The sequence below is a fragment of the Phacochoerus africanus genome, chromosome 11, assembly GCF_016906955.1.
Source record: "Phacochoerus africanus isolate WHEZ1 chromosome 11, ROS_Pafr_v1, whole genome shotgun sequence".
Taxonomy (NCBI): Eukaryota; Metazoa; Chordata; class Mammalia; order Artiodactyla; family Suidae; genus Phacochoerus; species Phacochoerus africanus.
Window position 1 is genome coordinate 107,974,724 of NC_062554.1, and position 18,004 is coordinate 107,992,727.

Here is an 18,004-nt window from a genome sequence, read left to right on the forward strand (position 1 = left end):
TATCCATGAGGGTGTGTGTTTGATCCCCAGCCCCCGCTCAGTGAGATAAGCCTCCGATGTTGCCTGAGTGATGTAGGTCGAAGGCGTGGCTCAGATCCTGCATTTCTGTGACTGTGGCGTAGGCCAGCAGCTGCAGCTCTCATTTGACCCCTAGCCTGGGAACTTTCATATGCCACAGGTACAATCCCAAAAAGCAAAAATATAATAAATAAGTAAATAAAAGCTTACAGTAAAGTGATATCTTGTGCACATTTTCACTAAAGACCTGAGCAAAACAGTTGCATAATGTGCACTGTTTTTTCATTTAAGCCCTGTGATGACAACAACAATAACAAAAAGACAATTATTAGGTATTTGGTATTGGCTCAAAATTCAGACAGAATGACTCCTGTCTGCAGTCACAAGCACTTTAGAAGCAGCTAGGTAATATGATAGTTTTATTAGGGGCAGAATGATTTGGATGCCCAGAAATCTTCTACTGTAGGTTTTTCCATTTAGTCTATCAGCGTGTCTCAAACTGCTGTGTACATAGAAATTATTATTCAAGGTTATGTGTACAAAATCTGCATGCATTCTCCTCTATAGAATGATTTAAGAATTCTGTAAGGATGATTCCAGTTCCATAGTCTGCTCTTAAAGGTAGCTCATACTTACAGTAGTTAACTGAATGATTTTTTGCAAAGGAAATTTACCTTTATTCATATTTTTGTATAAACACAGCATATGCACGTAAACAGTATATACATATTATGTTTAAATATATTTATCTGTGTTACAGATACATGTTTATATGTATTGAAACATCTCTATGTCCTTATATTTTTCTGAACTGTTCAGAAGTTGAGTATCTAAGAATAAGGGGAGTTCCCGTCGTGGCGCAGTGGTTAACGAATCCGACTAGGAACCATGAGGTTGCAGGTTCGGTCCCTGCCCTTGCTCAGTGGGTTAACGATCTGGCATTGCCGTGAGCTGTGGTGTAGGTTGCAGACGCGGCTCGGATCCCGCGTTGCTGTGGCTGTGGTGTAGGCCGGTGGCTACAGCTCCGATTCGACCCCTAGCCTGGGAACCTCCACATGCCGTGGGAGCGGCCCAAAGAAATAGCAAAAAGACCAAAAAAAAAAAAAAGTATCTAAGAATAAGGGCATTCTCCAACATACCGAGAATACTAAACTATAATCAGTTTTCCAGTTGTCTTTTGTAGCTTTACGTTTGGGGTTTTTTGTTTTAATTCAGGATTTTTAATTCAGAATTCAGTCATTGTGCATTGCCTTTGATGATTGTGGTTCATGTTTTTTTAAGTTTGAAGAATATCCACATCACTTTCCTATCTTTTGTTCTTTTTTTTTTTTTCTCCACATTGACTTCTCTCCAGATTCCAGGATAACTGTCTTGAATGTTTGTCCCACATACTGTATTTGTCTTATTGTTTCCTTATAGCTGAATTCAGGTTAAACATTTTCGGTGTATCATAATTGATGTTATGTATTGCTCCATTAGAAGGCATGTAAGTCAGCTTGTTCTAGTATTGGTAATACCGTTTGATTACCTGGTACAAGTGGAGACTGTCAGATCTATATACTGTAAAGGTATATTATTCCCAATGAAATTATTAAATAATCTGAGCAGTAACACTTTGAGGCTATGAATATCCTGTTCCCCAACAGTGTTTTAATAATTTTTAGTATCCAGTAAAGATCCTTGCCTGAATCATTTACTCTAACTGGGAATTTCAAACTGTTGATTTTTCTTTCTCTTTTCTTTTCTTTTCTTTTTTTTTTAAATGGCCGCACTTGCAGCATATGGAAGTTCCCAGGCCAGGGGATTGAATTTGAGCTACAGCTGCAACCTATGCCAGCTCCTTTAACCCACTGCACTGGGCTGGGGATTGAACCTGCACCTACGCAGTGGCGGACACCCCCCACCCCCCACAACCCAGAGCCACTGCAGATTCTTAACCCACTGCACCATAGCAGGAACTCCTTGATTTTTTAATTTTATTATTTCTTCTACATTTTCGTTTTTTTTTTTAATTTATTTTTTATTGTTATTTCCCCCAACACACTGGCTTTTTTTTCCCACTGTGCAGCATGGGAACCCAGTTACACATACATGCATACATAAATTTTTTCTCCCATTGTCGTGCTGCATTGTAAGTATCTAGACATAATTCTCAGTGCTACACAGCAGGATCTCATTGTTAATCCATTCCAAAAGCAATAGTTTTCATCATTAACCCCAAGCTCCCAACCCTTCCCACTCCCTCCCCCTCCCCCTTCCCCTCCCCCTGGGAAGCCACAAGTCTTCAACATTTTTAAATCTAACATTTGTGTTCTGTAAAGGAGAACTTTTTTCTACAATATTACTGTGGGCTCATAGAACCTCTTAATTTTTCCAACAGAAATTCAAACATTACAGTTGTTATTCAGTTTTATGTTCAGGTCATCCCAGTCTGGCCCGTGGAAACCCCTGATGACAGCGTACACAATTTTTTTTCAAGATTATGACTTTCTTTGTCTTCTCTTTAAGAAATCTTTGCCTACAAAATGTTTTTTAAAATATTCTCCTACATATTCTTATAACAGCTTTATATTTTTAGTTTTTATGTGTAGGCCTATGATCCATCTTTAATTATTTTTTGCATGGTATGAGTTAGGGTTTGAGATTTTTTTTTTTTTTTCAATTTGGTATCTGCTTGCCCTAGCATCATACTTGCTTTTCCTGTTGAAATGCTTTGACATCTTTTTTGAAAGTAAAATGATCATATAAGTACAGGTCTGTTTCTAGACTCTCCTTTATGTTCCATTGATCTATTTGCTGACCCTTAAGCTGGTGCCACAGTTTTCATTACCAAAGTGTTATACAAAGTCTTTCAGTTAAGTAGTGTTTCTTCCAATTTTGTTCTTTCTCGAGATTGCCCCGGATATTCTCATTTCTTTGCATTTCTGTATACAATTTAGAAGTTGCTTGTCAGTTCCTATCAGGAAACCTTGATGAGATTATGATTGAATGAGTTGAATCCATAGATCAATTTGAGGAAAATTAAAATCTAAACAATGTGAATTCTTCCAATCCATAAACATGGTAATCTGTTTATTTTTATCTCACTTGATTTCTCTCAGCAGTGTTTTGTAGTTTTCAGTGTTGGGACCTTGCATACATTTTAAGTTTACTCCGTAGTGTTTTGTGTTTTTGATGCTATTTTATTTTATTTTTTTCACTTGAGTCAGTTTTTTTTTTTCCCCCCCCACTGTACAGCAAGGGGATCAAGTTATCCTTACATGTATTCATTACAATTACATTTTTTTCCCCACCCTTTGTTCTGTTGCAACATGAGTATCTAGACAAAGTTCTCAATGCTATTCAGCAGGATCTCCTTGTAAATCTAGTCTAAGTTGTGTCTGATAAGCCCAAGCTCCTGATCCCTCCCACTCCCTCCCTCTCCCATCAGGCAGCCACAAGTCTCTTCTCCAAGTCCATGATTTTCTTTTCTGAGGAGATGTTCATTTGTGCTGGATATTAGATTCCAGTTATAAGTGATATCATATGGTATTTGTCTTTGTCTTTCTGGCTCATTTCACTCAGTATGAGATTCTCTAGTTCCATCCATCTTTCTGCAAATGGCATTATGTCATTCTTTTTTATGGCTGAGTAGTATTCCATTGTGTATATATACCACCTCACACCAGTCAGAATGGCCATCATTAATAAATCCACAAATAACAAGTGCTGAAGGGGCTGTGGAGAAAAGGGAACCAGCACTGTTGGTGGGAATGTAAATTGGTATAGCCACTAAGGAGAACAGTTTGGAGATACCTTAGAAATCTATATATAGAACTTCCACATGACCCTGCAATCCCACTCTTGGGCATATATCCGGACAAAACTCTACTTGAAAGAGACACATGCACCCGCATGTTCATTGCAGCACTATTCACAATAGCCAAGACATGGAAACAACCCAAATGTCCATCGACAGATGATTGGATTCGGAAGATGTGATATATATACACAATTGATGCTATTTTAAATACATCCTACCAGCTCCTCATTTCTTCCTACTGCCCAGAATGGAGGGATTGGTACATAGGTGAATTGCAATATTCAACCATTTTTTTGGTTGTTGGGTCAGGGAGTGGGCACGGTTGTTAGCCTTTGGTCTAAAGTAGATTGAAAATAATCCTAAGGCAGCATGATGATGTCTGTACGCACTGCTCTCTGATAGGGGAGAGAAGTGTGGGAGAGTGGGCAGAAGCAAAGCTCCCTTGCAAAAGTGACTTTTGACCTAAAGCTTATTAGGATGATTAAAAGCCATAGAGTTAAGGAGAGTGGCACTGCTGGGAGAAAAATACAAGCAGAGATTCGTGAAAATGTGATTCCTTTAGGGAACTGCTTGTGATTTCTAGTATGGTTGAGGTGGTTCTGGAGAAGTGGGCAGAAGTAGGCCATGTGTTAGGCTAGGCAAGAATAAGAAGTTTGAGCTCTACCTGAAGGTCCCAGAAAACTATTTAATAAATAACTCATTAATTTGCTCCTCTAAAAAAATTTACAGGTGTTGGATGAAAATTATAATAGTTTATCAATAAATTTATTTTTCTTGTGTGCTTTAACTTTTTTGGCCCATTTTTCTACTGAGTCTTAAGGTCTTCTTTATCTGTCTTTCAACACTTTAAGTTTTGCTTCTAATGTTTTTGAGGTAGAGAAACTTGATTTTTTTTGTATTCAGTTGTTTCCCAATGTAGATTTTCTTAGAACTTCATTGTCCTAAAATTATGTTATTTACCTATAATTTCTTCTATATAAACCATGCAAATGATTATGCTTTATTAGCTTCTTAATAAAATCTTCAATATATTTTTACACACAGATTTCTTTCTTTGTTTACTTGAATGACTAATTAATAGTTTCATTCTTTTGCAACTGAATTTTGATATTATTTTTATCATCTATAGTTACTTTATGGTGTACATAAGTTTTTCCTTGCAGAAAAGCTTAGGAAAGTACAAGCCACATGGTAGCTTATCAGTAATGAGTTTTTCTTCACTATTTTTTTTTGGCCACCCCCCAGCATGTGGAAGTTCCTGGGCCAGGGATCGAAACCACACCACAGCAGTGGCCAAAGCCACAGCAGTAACAATGCCAGACTCTTTACCCATTGCACCACCAGGGAACTCCCAAGCATTCATGTTTTTAATATGTTTTAAAAATTGAACTAATTCTTAATATATGGGAAATTTCCTATTATAGTTCATGTTTCTGGCTTCTACTGATAAATAACAGTGTGGCCTCTATATTCATATGTTTGACCCCTGAAAATTGGGCACATATTCCACTCCTGTTAGCCTCTTGTTCCTTGTCTCCTGACACTGATTATCAGTTGACCATTTTCCTTTACCTTACTCCATTTTTTTCTCATTATCACATGTATTTCCCTTTGTCTCTTTCAAAGCCTGGAGAATAATTGACTTGAGAGAGCCACATTTTAAGAAAAGTGGAAGACAGTGGATATCTCTTTGGAACTGAATAGAGTCCATAAAGTTTGAAATTATGCCAGTCCCCCAAAATTCAAAAACGGTGAAAATATGCATAATTTCCAAGCTTTTTAGCCGAAATGTGTGTGTGTGTGTGTGTGTGTTCATGCATGCTTTTGAAATGCAGTGGAAAATTGTAATGTATACACGGAAATATTTGCCTGTCAATTAGGTTTTGTTTTTTGTTTTTTTTTTAATAATTTTTGACTTATTTTTGTAATGTTTCAGGAATACCTTCAATATGTGGGTCCTATTTATGGGAGCTGTTATGAGGCTTTAATGACCTAATGTATGTTAAGTACTCAGCACTGGGCCTGACTCAGTGTAAGGAAGCTATTGATTTTATTATTGTAAGGGTATGCACTCTTACCTAATATAATAACATGTTATTAGGTGGGTAGGTTTATACTTGTGTTCTTTTGTTCTTGTCAGACAATGTTAGGATTAGATCAGCTTTATTTAATAAGCTTTTCTTTTTAATGTTTTGGAACAGTTTATAGGATTTTATCTTTCATTTCAAACTTTGAAATACCTGTCATATTCTCTGACTCCAGTTCTTTGCTTGGTAACTCTTTGTCTGCTCTTTCACTTTGCTTTTTGGCATGGTTCGTTCTGTTCAGGCCATCTAGGTCCTCTTGATGTCATATAGAGAGAGTACTGACTTCCTTAATGATTTTCAAATGTGATTAGTGTAAAGTATCACTTACACTTTGAAAAATCATCTCTCCTATTGTGGAGCTTGGCTCCATCTAAAGAGCTCCTCAGCTTCTTGGCTCTATTCTCATGGTAAAACCTATCCATTCTGCGTGTTTTAACTTTTCGAGAGAAGCTAGGCATCTGGAATTGTATGTGAAAGTTCATTATTTAAAATATTAGCACTACGTTCAGAATTGTTAGAAACAGTGAACAAGACCAAGCAAAACATGTCTGTAAGTCACATCTGCTCCCCAGGCCTTTGGATAAGGTGATGACTAAGTTCTTGCTGAATTAGATATGTTTAATGCTTGTTCTTCTCACACTCTTTGTCTTGAAGAGAGCATGCAGTGTCCTGGCTATGGCCAGAAGTGATATTAAGAAGGCTGAGTGATTGGGTTGAGACTTGGTTTTCCTGCCACCAGTAAGTGTCCAGAAGCCCCTCGGAGAAGTGTCCCCTTCTCCTCGGAGGGACCTTGGGACTTTGGTAAAACTCTAGTGACGGTGGTTCCTGTGCCCTAGCAGCTGCTGTGCACCATCTGGGAAGTATCAGTTAAAGTTTTGCTCAGCTTTGCAAGCAGCATGGGGGCCAGTGCAGTAGTAGCAGCCCAAAGATATAAGCTGTGCTTTCTGGAAGCTACAGGATTTCAGGTTTTTGTCTTTGTTTTTTCTGTGTGCAAAAGATATCATGATTTGGGAAGCTACTGGTGTGGATGAGATAGAATTTTTCTCCAGTTCTAATGTGATTAAGGGAAGAGTATAGGGCAGAGAGCAGCATGTTCAGGCTGAACTGCTGTCATGGCCTTCAGTTAAGCCAACAGTAAGACAAGACCACCTGTGCCTGAGCTGCTCTGGCGACCTGTGGAAAAATAAGAATGGATTTCAAGTTTTTGCTAATTGCAGAATCAGAGCATGCATTGGAGAAATTAATATCCATCAGCCAGCCTATTTTTGGCTGATTATAACCCAGTAACTAAATCTCACCTGGCTCTCCTTTGAGAGGCCGAGGTAAGCCACAGTCCCCCTTTCTAGAAAAATGCAGGTAGTAAGGGAAGTATTTTAGGCTTTGTGAACCATATGGCCTCTGTTGTGACCATTCACCTCTGCTCTCTCAGTGTGAAAGTGTCCATAGCAATGGACACCAACAATAGAAAAGGAGGTAGTATCCTAGTAAAACTCTATGTTCCTAAACAGGCTGCAGGCCATGTTTGACCTACAGGCTACAGTTTGTTGACTCCTGATTTTAGAACATCAATAGCTGTGGTAGACTGGAATCTTTATCAGCAAGTAGCCACTTAATTTCTCTTCTTTGGATGGAGTGTTCATCCCAGCTGCGTGCCCTTTGGGCTTAGCCTTGAGATATACTGTGGCCAATAGAATGTGAGTAGACATGTTGTGTACAGCGATTGCAGCGTGTTTACGTGGTCTAGCTTGTCTCCTGTGCTCTTGCCATTTGCCAAGAAGAGAACATGCCATGGGTAGCCCTGGTCCAAGGGGAAAGACAGACAGGGAGCAGACCAGACCCAACACAGTTTGAAGCCAAGCTCTGCTTGCTGTCCACTGTCTGAAGCCCAGACTAGACTGGCTGAACTTCAGGCAACCTGCAGACCTGTGAACTTGAAAATAAAGGTAGATTGTTTTAAGCCATCGAGTCTTGGGGTGGTTGTGAATACAGCATAACTATAGAATTAGCTGGCCAGTACAGAAGGAGGATAATTACTCATCTAGATAAAGCAATTAAGATAGGAATCTCTCTTTTGAAAAAAACCCAAAACAGCAAAAGAAGATTCTCATCTCCTTCCACAAATTCCAGAAAAAGATAAGGGGATATTTTTCTTCATTTTATAATTCTCCACCCCCCTCCTCCTCACCTCCCTCACCCCCATGCTTCTTCCATAGTTGTAATAAACCCAGCAATTTAGGTTCAGGTTCCTGTGTGTACAGCTAATCAGGACTTAACAACCTCTTTAGAGAGGCATAGTTTTATGTCAAGCCAACCCCAGAAAGGATCTCAGTACTGGATTTTTTTTTTTTTTTTTTTTTTGCCATGCCCGCAGCATGTGAAAGTTCCTGGGCCAGGATTTAGCTCAAGCCACAACAGTGACAAAGAGAACTTGATATTAATATTTTCAAAATTATGTCTGAGAAAATATCCAAGCTCTTCTTCAGAAATAAACAGTGTGGTCTCCTTAAATCAGCGGAGTTTTTTGAGAGCCTGTTCTGTGGTAGTCTCTGGGCTAGATGCGAGGCAGAATTTATTCAATCAATACTTGTTTTGTTCCTGCTACATGCTGCGTACTGAGGTAGTCCCTGGAGATATAGGAATATGTAAATCAAATTCAGGGCCTTCCAGGAGCACTCCAGCTAGCAGGAGAGACAGGCAGGTAAGTGGATAATTAAGGCACAGTGTGGAAAGCTTTCGCCTAAGTGGCGTATTCGTGGTCCTAGGAGAGCTTGGAGGGCATGCACTTGACCCTCCCTGGGGCTTGGAAGGTGGGGAGTATTTCAGGGAAGTCTTCCAGAAGGAATTGAATCTTTCTGAAGGATATGGTTAGGATGAAATCCTATAATTGTAGAGTAGAGAGAGGCTTTAAAAGTGCCTTCCGGAGTTCCCGTCATGGCGCAGTGGTTAACGAATCCGACTAGGAACCATGAGGTTGCAGGTTCGGTCCCTGCCCTTGCTCAGTGGGTTAACGATCCAGCGTTGCCGTGAGCTGTGGTGTAGGTTGCAGACGCGGCTCGGATCCCGCGTTGCTGTGGCTCTGGCGTAGGCCGGTGGCTACAGCTCCGATTCAACCCCTAGCCTGGGAACCTCCATATGCCTCGGGAGTGGCCCAAGAAATAGCAGGCTCTCAAAAAACTCCGCTGATTTAAGGAGACCACAACAACAACAACAACAACAACAACAACAACAAAAAGACAAAAGACACACACACACACAAAAAAAGTGTCTTCCTTTTTACACATTTAAAGGAAGCTCTCTCTCCCTTTTAAGACTTCCCTCTGTCCCAGACACAGATCAGTCTGATTAGAGTGAAGCTGCTCAGAGCAGTTTGTGCCCTGGGTAACTTTATTATTGAAGCTATTGCAAGCAACTGTACACTCTAGCTCATCAGCAGTTAAATACACATGCCTAAAAAATGTTGTAATGATTCTCATTTCCCAAGTCAGGTGTCTAGCATTGTATGATGTCAGTTTTTAATTGGAAATGGCCTCAAGATTTCTAGGGTTGGTGTTTTGCTTTGTTGTCCTTTTTTATTCATGAGGGGTAGGCTCAGCAAAGGAGACATAAGTGACACTAAGAAAATGACCTGATTACCTTGGAAATGGTTTTCTTCCTAAAAACGATCCAGAGTTTGAATTGTGATGAATTTGTTGAATTTTCTTTACAGTTCAGTGGACTTCAATCATTTATATGTCAATAGGTAGTCAAAAAGTGGGTAGCCATGTCGGCTCTACTTAGGCCAAGAAAGAACTTGACCAAGCTTACGTTCTCTAGTCAATCTTCCCTTCCTGTTGCTCAAAGGTAATCACTGAGCCAGCCACTAGAGACATGGATCAGTTTTTTCCTTAAAGGTCTGCACTTATGTTCCTTTAGATTTTCAGAAGTAGGGTTACTAGATCAAGAAGTATGAAGATTTTTTTAAAATTTGAATTTAAATTTTTTCTTTTTACAGCCGTTCCTGTGGCATATGGAAGTTCCCAGGCTAGGGGTCAAATCAGAGCTGCAGCTGCCGACTTACGCCACAGCCACAGCAATTCCAGATCCAAGCCGCGTCTGTGACCTACATACACTGCAGCTTTCAGCAGTGCTGGATCCTTAACCCCATGAGTGAGGCCAGGGATCGAACCTGCATCCTCACAGACACTATGTTGGGTTCTTAACCCACTGAGCCACGATGGGAACTCCTAAATATTTTTAAGTATCATAGTTCATGTAACCAAATTGCTTTCAAACATTTAATGTTTCAAACATTTAATGTTATGGCATTAAAGCACCACGTTGTATGAAAATATGGAAGGGACTTTTGTTCCCATGCGTGGGGAAGGAGAAAAATGAATGTCAAGTGTCGAGTCATAGTGTTCTGGACTCTGACAGGGCCAAATAGGATCATGTTACTTCAGGGAGATTCCAGCAATGTTTCAAAATTGTGTTTCACCCACCTTGAAAGCGTTCTTCTCTCTCTGGACATGGCCAGTCATTGCGGCAGAAAGGAGAGCATGGGAACCATGCTCTGGATCTTAAGATCTGGATGCAGGTAACACACATTGCATTGGCCACATCACATTGGCCAAAGAAAGGCACATGCGTTCAGTAGAGCCAGGGGTATATAATCCTCCCAGAGAGGGGTGGTATATTGGAAGGGAAACTGGAATATTTGTCAAAGAAAATTAATCCATCATACTCTCCATTTGATGACTTTGCCTGATCTGTGAGATCTGATCATTTACCTTATCAGTCTTTTACTTTTATCATAGAAGCACATGCTGGCCTAGCTGGCCTTGGTCCAGCATCTCCACATAGGACTGTGACTGCGGTAATTATCAGTGGGGGTGTTAGCATAATGCTGCACTTTTTGGGGGGTGCATACTTCTTATCCAAGAGGAGCCCCAGAAACATGCATATCCATTAAGAGGTAGTGAAAATGCTAGATTTGTTTTATTAGGTACCTGTGATAGAAAGCAATTCCTCCTTAGGAAACACATTTTTATAGCTTATTTACATGTCCTGAATACATACTGTCTGGGAAGCTATTCAGTAAATGTTTTCCTAGTCCATGGATAATGACACTGACAGAACAGTAGAGATTTTCTCCCTGGCACAGCCAGGAAGCTGGATTGGCTTGTTCACCCAGAAGCTTGCTCCAGGCACAGCACACCTTTTTGTTGTGGTTAATATCCTGTCTTTACCCTTTACTACTTCCTGTAAATTTTCATTCTTCTTTATTGACAGTCCTTTCTGTAACAGTGTTTTTTGGTTTTTGGGGGGGTTCTTGGTAGTACTGATAGATAACAGAATTTCAGAGTTCCGTTTGTGATTCAGTGGGTTAGAAACCCAACTAGTATCCATGAGGATGCAGGTTTGGGGAGTTCCCATTTTGTTTCTGTGGTAACAAACCCGACTGGTAACAATGAGGTTGCGGGTTCAATCCCGGGCCTCACTCAGTGGGTTAAGGATCTGGTGTTGCCATGAGCTGTGGTGTAGGTCGCAGACATGGCTCGGATCTGGCGTGGCTGTGGCTGTGGCTGTGGCCGGCAGCTGTAGCTCTGATTTGACCCATAGATGCAGAACCTCCATATGCAGCAGGTGCGGCCGTAAGAAGAAAATTAAAAAAAGAAAAAAAAAAAGAAAAAAAAAGAAATCGCTTCTCCTTTCACTTTCTGTATGTCTTCCTCAAGACAGAAAAATCTTCCGTTAAAGACACCCGTTGGTCAATGAGAGGAACAGTTGCATGACGTTGGGGTCTTGCTGTGATATCAGGCATACTCTGATTTAACATGGTATCTCTTTTCTTCCCCAAGGATCTCTTCCCTCTAGGGATGGTGAGGTCGGAGAGAGGCTCCTCTAAGCCTCCTGCAGGATGAACCCCCTGCCAGAAGACATGGAGAACACTCTCACGGGGAGTCAGAGCTCGCATGCATCCTTGCGTGATGTCCATTCCATCAACCCCACACAACTCATGGCCAGGATTGAGTCCTATGAAGGAAGGGAAAAGAAAGGCATATCTGATGTCAGGAGGACTTTCTGTTTGTTTGTCACCTTTGACCTCTTATTTGTAACCTTACTGTGGATAATAGAGTTAAATGTAAGTGGGGTTTTTTTTTGTTTTGTTTTTGTTTTGTTTTCCCTGAGCATTATACAAATTGTGTCCAGAGAGGCACCCTCCCCCCCAAAAAAAGAGTTTTCTTATCATTTCTGTCCCATTTTAGTGAATTCCATCCTTTTTCAAATGAGGCAACATAGGACTTCTCCAGCTGATTTGGAACTTTCTTGTTTTGTACTGTTACTGCTTAAAAGAAACCTGGTTAGTTTAAAATTCACTTTGTCTACGATTATGAAAGTTGAATTAATGCTCTCTAAAAGGAGTTGGCAAACTATAGTCTGAGGGCCAAATTCAGCTGGCCTGGTTTTATAAATAAAGTTTTATTGGAACACAGCCCTGCCCATCTGTTTACTGATTGTCTGTGACTGGCTTTTGTGCCAAGTAGTTGAGTTGAGTAGTTCTGACAGAGTCCATCTGGCCTACAAAGACAAAATGTTTTATTCCCTGGCCCTTTTCAGAAAAAAATTACTGAATCTTGCTTCAAAAAATGTAGCTTGCTTCTTGAATATGTTTTAAATGTTGCATCTACTTTCTAGTTTCTACATTCAAGATTTTACACACACTTATTCTCCCCCCGCCCCTTTTTTTAAGGACCAAACCTGCTGCATATGGAAGTTCCCAGGCTAGGGGTCAAATCTGAGCTGCAGCTGCCAGCCACAGCCATAGCCCAGCAACACCAGATCCAAGCCTCATCTGTGACCTACATCACAGTCATGGTAATGCTGGATCCTTAGTCCACTGAGCAAGGCCAGGGATCAAACCCTCATTCTCATGGATACTAGTCGGATTTGTTACCACTGAGCCACAGTGGGAACTCCAACATGCACTTATTCTTTATTTATTTATTTTTTTTGGAAAGAGGTTATTCAGTCATATTCTATCAAAAGGAAGGAAGGAAAAGAAGAAAGAGAGAAGGAAGGAGGGAAGGAAGGAAGGAAGGAAGGAAGGAAGGAAAAGAAATCCTAAAGGCATTTGGAGGTTTGTCTCTCTTTTCTTAGGTTTTTGCAGTTATACTGCCAAATAATTGGCTAGAACTCTATCCGGTAGAAATGTAATGCAAGCTTCATGTGGACTTTTAAGTTCACATTTAATAAAAGTTAAAATAAGCAGATGAAATTCATTTTGATAACATTTTATTTAACCCAATATATTTGTTTTCTCCAAAGCCTCAGCTTTCACTGTTTACATTCCTTGCCAACAAGTAGGTGAACCCTTCCAAAATGCTTCCTCCTGGGCAAAAAAAATTGTTTATTCCCTTTACTTTCACAAGTTCATTTATTTCTAAGAAATATTTGTAAGTCCTGGGTATCAGTAGTTATTAGCTATTATTGATTATTAAGAGGTTGCTCTTTGCTAGGCACAATGCTAGGTGTTTTATAAGAAATTTATTAAAATGGAAAAAATATGAAAAGATACTGAGATTCCTATTGAAAAAATGATTTTCAATTTCACTTTTGAGTAGAGTCAACGTCTTAATCTAAACTCTGGTTAATATTCTGATTCATTACAACAATTTTAATTCTAGATTCTAGAGTCTTAATAATTAGGATCATTGGACTCATTTAATTTCATCATGAATTCTGAAAGAGGAACAAATCTCTTTATGAAAGCAGACATGTACTTAAATTGGAAAATAAGATTTGTCCCAGAATCAAGGTCATATACGACATGAATCTACTGTGAATTTTGAGTTAACAGATTTTCTTCTGTTAATCTAGCACTGTGGATATGCCTTATTTTTGTTTAAAACCGAACAAGCTAGTGATATGACAACAGTATTTTAAAGTATCTCCTTTTATATTTGTTCCATATTTACACATTGAAGATAATATTTAAATTTACGTATATTTTTAAAGGAGTACTCTATTTTCAAAACTAGCAGCTGTGTAATGAGAGCCGAAAAAGAAATGCATCTTTTAACAGAAAAGCATAGCAGCAGTTTTAAGGAAGTGCACTTAAAATTATTGTAGTGACAGCACAAAATCAAGGCATTCATTGGTTTGCCACTAATACGACCACTGAGTGCAGTTAAGTAAGGGAAGCCACGGGATGGGGCTGTGATGGGTCACGAGGTTATACTTCTTACTTCCCTCCTTTCTCCCTGCGTCAAGGAAATTGAAATGGAAGTGAAGTAGGTGGGCTGTGCCCTCTTTTGTTCATCATGTGAGATCTGTGTGCATCTGCATGCAGTGTGTTATAAATGAAGTTATTTCCTAGCAATTAGGAAATCCGTTTTTAACCTCACTTTTCTCCTGACAGCCTGTTTCCCCATTTGTAAAAAGAAAAGAATATATAATCTTTAAGGTAGTATATCATGACTTTCTTATCAAAACTATCAAAAAAAAAAAACAACCCTCAATTTTCTAGTTTATTTGTCTTGAATTGTCAGTCCTGACCTGGGCTTTTCATTACACACTGTAATGCCTTTTCTTTTGTCATCTATCTCTATAAATCTCTAATAATCACTCAGAGTGCATAGTGTCTCTATGCACTCTAAAAATGTGCATATTTTTAGATATCTGCAGATTTACTGAGTGCCAAAACATAGGCTTCTGATTCAGGTGTTGCAAACTCCATGGAAAGCTATATGAGATATAAAGCTGAGGAGATATAATGAATATCTTATATTGCCTTGTAGTGTTGGTCTTTAAAAGAGGAAAGAAATGGCATAAGGGAGATTAGGCCTTCAAAAGAGTGTGAGAACCAGGTGTTCTATACAATTATAACAATGACTAAAATCTTTTGCTTTCATGTATAACTTCCAACTTAACCAGTTTCCCCCCTGGCTTCAGGGAGTTGACTGGTACCAACCCTGCCTGGAGTTTATTTTCCTGGGGTGGCTGATTCCTTTTTGACCAATTGAAAGGAGAGTTCTGGTTCTCCTGGTATACCCTTGAGTAAACTGATTGTTTATCCCTTGTTAAATGCTTTGAGAGCGGATTTTTTTTTTTTTTTTTTTTGAGACCTGGTGGTTTCAAACTGATTTGATAAGAAAGTCATGTTGTCTATTCAAGTTAAAAAATATCTCTTTATAGGAGGAGTTCCCATGATGGTGCAGTGGAAACGAATCCGACTAGGAACCATGAGGTTGTGGGTTCGATCCCTGGCCTTGCTCAGTAGGTTAAGGATCCGGCATTGCCATGAGCTGTGGTGTAGGTCACAGATGCAGCTTGGATCTGATGTTGCTGTAGCTGTGGTATAGGCTGGCAGCCGTAGCTCCATTTAGACACCTAGCCTGGGAACCTCCATGTGCTGTGGGTGCGGCCCTAAAAAGACAGAAAGACCGAAAAAAAAAAATCTCTATATAATATATAGACATGGATCAATAGGTACAGTGCAGAATTTTAAAATGCTGAGAGCAAATAAGACTAGCCAGGGGGACATTTTTACACTTCTGTCATGTGTCATGATAACTACTATCACTAATGTTTGCTAAGAGATCAGGGAGCCTCTTGACCTCCCAAGCCTTATAATAGTGGAGCATGATCAAAAAGTGAGGGGAGCCCTGAATAAATGTGAATTGTCTTCTTTAAAAATACACATTTGTGTGATTGAAGGCTTTATCTTACGAGAGAAAAAAAATAAAAAAACTAGTTTTCATATATAGCATTTTAGTGTGCCAAAATATGAACTACAAAAAAGGCATTGTTCTTCATTACATATTTATATTTGTTAAATGAATGAATTCAGAATCGAAGGAGGAAATGCTCTTTCTATTCATATCATGAGGGTACTTTTCCATATTTTAGCACTTCTGGCTTCTGAGAAGATAGGAGAATGCATACAAAACCTTATTGTATGTTCTCTTGTATTATTTTCACATTTAACTCTCTCCTTATTTTTTCCTCTTACTCTCCTTCCCAGGTGAATGGAGGTATTGAGAACACGTTAGAGAAGGAGGTGGTGCAGTATGACTACTACTCTTCTTATTTTGATATCTTTGTGAGTATTTTCCATCATTTCAGACACAGTGAAACTAGGCAGAGTGTCTCTCAGTAGACCTCAAATCCTATGCCATTCTTTTTTCCTCTTTTGAACATTGTCTTTCCTTTTCCCTTATTCCTGACCCATTCTCTGCTCTCTCTCTTTTTCTAAGAATTTTTCTGGTCATCTCAAGGAAAGAAAAGATTAATGAGAAATAAGGGAGCCCGCAGTGGAACCAGCCATTCTGGTTTTCCTTTATTCTTTAAAAGACTGATCAGAAGCCATTGGCAGACCCTGATCACTAAAACGGAAATTCACATATTTATATAACAACACAGGGGAAATGCCATTCCTTTTCTGTTTTGAGATAGATTTCTGAGTATATTTTTAATAGTGATTGTTTTGTTTTTCCGTAATAGGAGTTTTTGAAAAAGTGCTACTTTGATTATTTTGGGCAGCATTAGTCTGTCGTAGAATTACACAGATGCAGTTATCTGTAGATGAGGCATTCATTTTATTCAAAGGAACACTTGGAGTGTCTTTCTAGGATACACAGTGACTTGGATTGGGTTAGATGCCTATCCGTGCTGTCTATTTCTTTATAGGTGATAGCATAAGTCAGTCACATTCTAACACTGTCTCAGACACAGCACAGACAATGAAAATTCGTAAAGAATCTCCCTCAAATTCATTTTAACTACTTCATTTACTATCTTCAAGCAGCTGCATACACAATAGTTCAGACCCTTTAAAGTCAGAAACACCTGGGTTTGATTCAGAGCACTATTACTAATTGTATATTTTTGAATAGTATTAGGTCTAAACTCCAGTTTCCTCATATGTGAAATAAGATCATCATAGTTCTGAAAAGTAAATGAAATAACACGTGGAAGACAAGACACTTAGCCTAATGATACGTGTGTATGTCCTAGAAGCTCAGAGACCCACCATCGTAATCACTGTTAACCATCATTGTTCCTTTTGGTTGAGAGTATGAGTGATTATATTTTCTAGGGGTTCGTAATCACTGTTAACCATCATTGTTCCTTTTGGTTGAGAGTGTGAGTGATTATATTTTCTAGGGGTTTTTTTCTAGGAAAAGTCTTATCTTGTTTTTCCCACACACACTGCAGAAGTGTGTATGAGGAAAGAGGTGGCATTCCCAGGACAGAGATTAGGGTTCCTTGTCATCACCCCCTTGCAGTCTTAGTAATTGCATTTCTAGCTGTACAGTGTGTTAGAGTTCTATTAAGATTGTGTTGCAAAAGTGACTGGTATGGAGTATCTGCAAAACCAATGATATAATTTAATCCCCTTTTCCAAATGAAGGAATTGAGTCTCACAGTTCAGTGTCTTGACCTATCTTAGGTCACCAAACTTAGTGGCAGAGCATGTTAGACCCCAGAGCTCTTGCTAATTCTTTCTTGTGCGGCTGTTGACGTATAATAACAAAATTGACTTCTCTGTTTCCTTTTATTCCCCTGTTGAATTTATCCTAAACTAGTCTGAGCCAGGAATTGCCAGGAAGCCACGTTAATCCACTGGCCAGATCTCCAAGGGTTGTCTGAACTCTGCTTAGGGAGTTAATATTGCCAGGCAAATAAGTGGGGTCCATTAGCTCAGGTTAGAAAGACTTTCATACCTGGCCTAGGAAATGGACACAGACTCCAGGAAACCTTGGGATTTGGGAGACCCCAAGATAGAGAGATAAAGATATACTTTTGCCAAGTCCTCAATGCACAGACAGAGGTAGGATAAACAGAGAAACTAAACGGTTAGCAGATTATTGGAAAACACATTTTCAATGAAAACAGCAAATTAAAAACTAACAGAACTGCAAACTTCGTTTACGTAAAAGGATCTTAACCGAGGTCATTCAGTCAGTGGTAGCAAAGAAGCGGTTGGCATCCAGGCTTTCAGCAGTTTTGGTTAGAGGAACTTTTGGCAGACCCCTCTATCCTGCGGCATTGCTCAGGAGCCACCTGACTTCTCCCTACTCAGACTAAGCATATTTTCCAAATAAAAATTGGTAAA

General features: G+C 39.3%; 1 protein-coding gene across 1 annotated transcript in view; it reads left to right on the forward strand.

Annotated features, from left to right (window-relative positions):
- The window catches only part of STARD3NL (STARD3 N-terminal like), a 43,604-nt gene that overhangs the window by 10,602 nt on the left and 14,998 nt on the right, over window positions 1-18,004 (forward strand). The window contains exons 2-3 of the mRNA XM_047752508.1: window positions 11,745-12,028; window positions 15,911-15,988. Coding sequence (XP_047608464.1) covers window positions 11,804-12,028; window positions 15,911-15,988 — 303 coding nt within the window. The 5' untranslated portion in view covers window positions 11,745-11,803. The remainder of the gene's footprint in view (window positions 1-11,744; window positions 12,029-15,910; window positions 15,989-18,004) is intronic.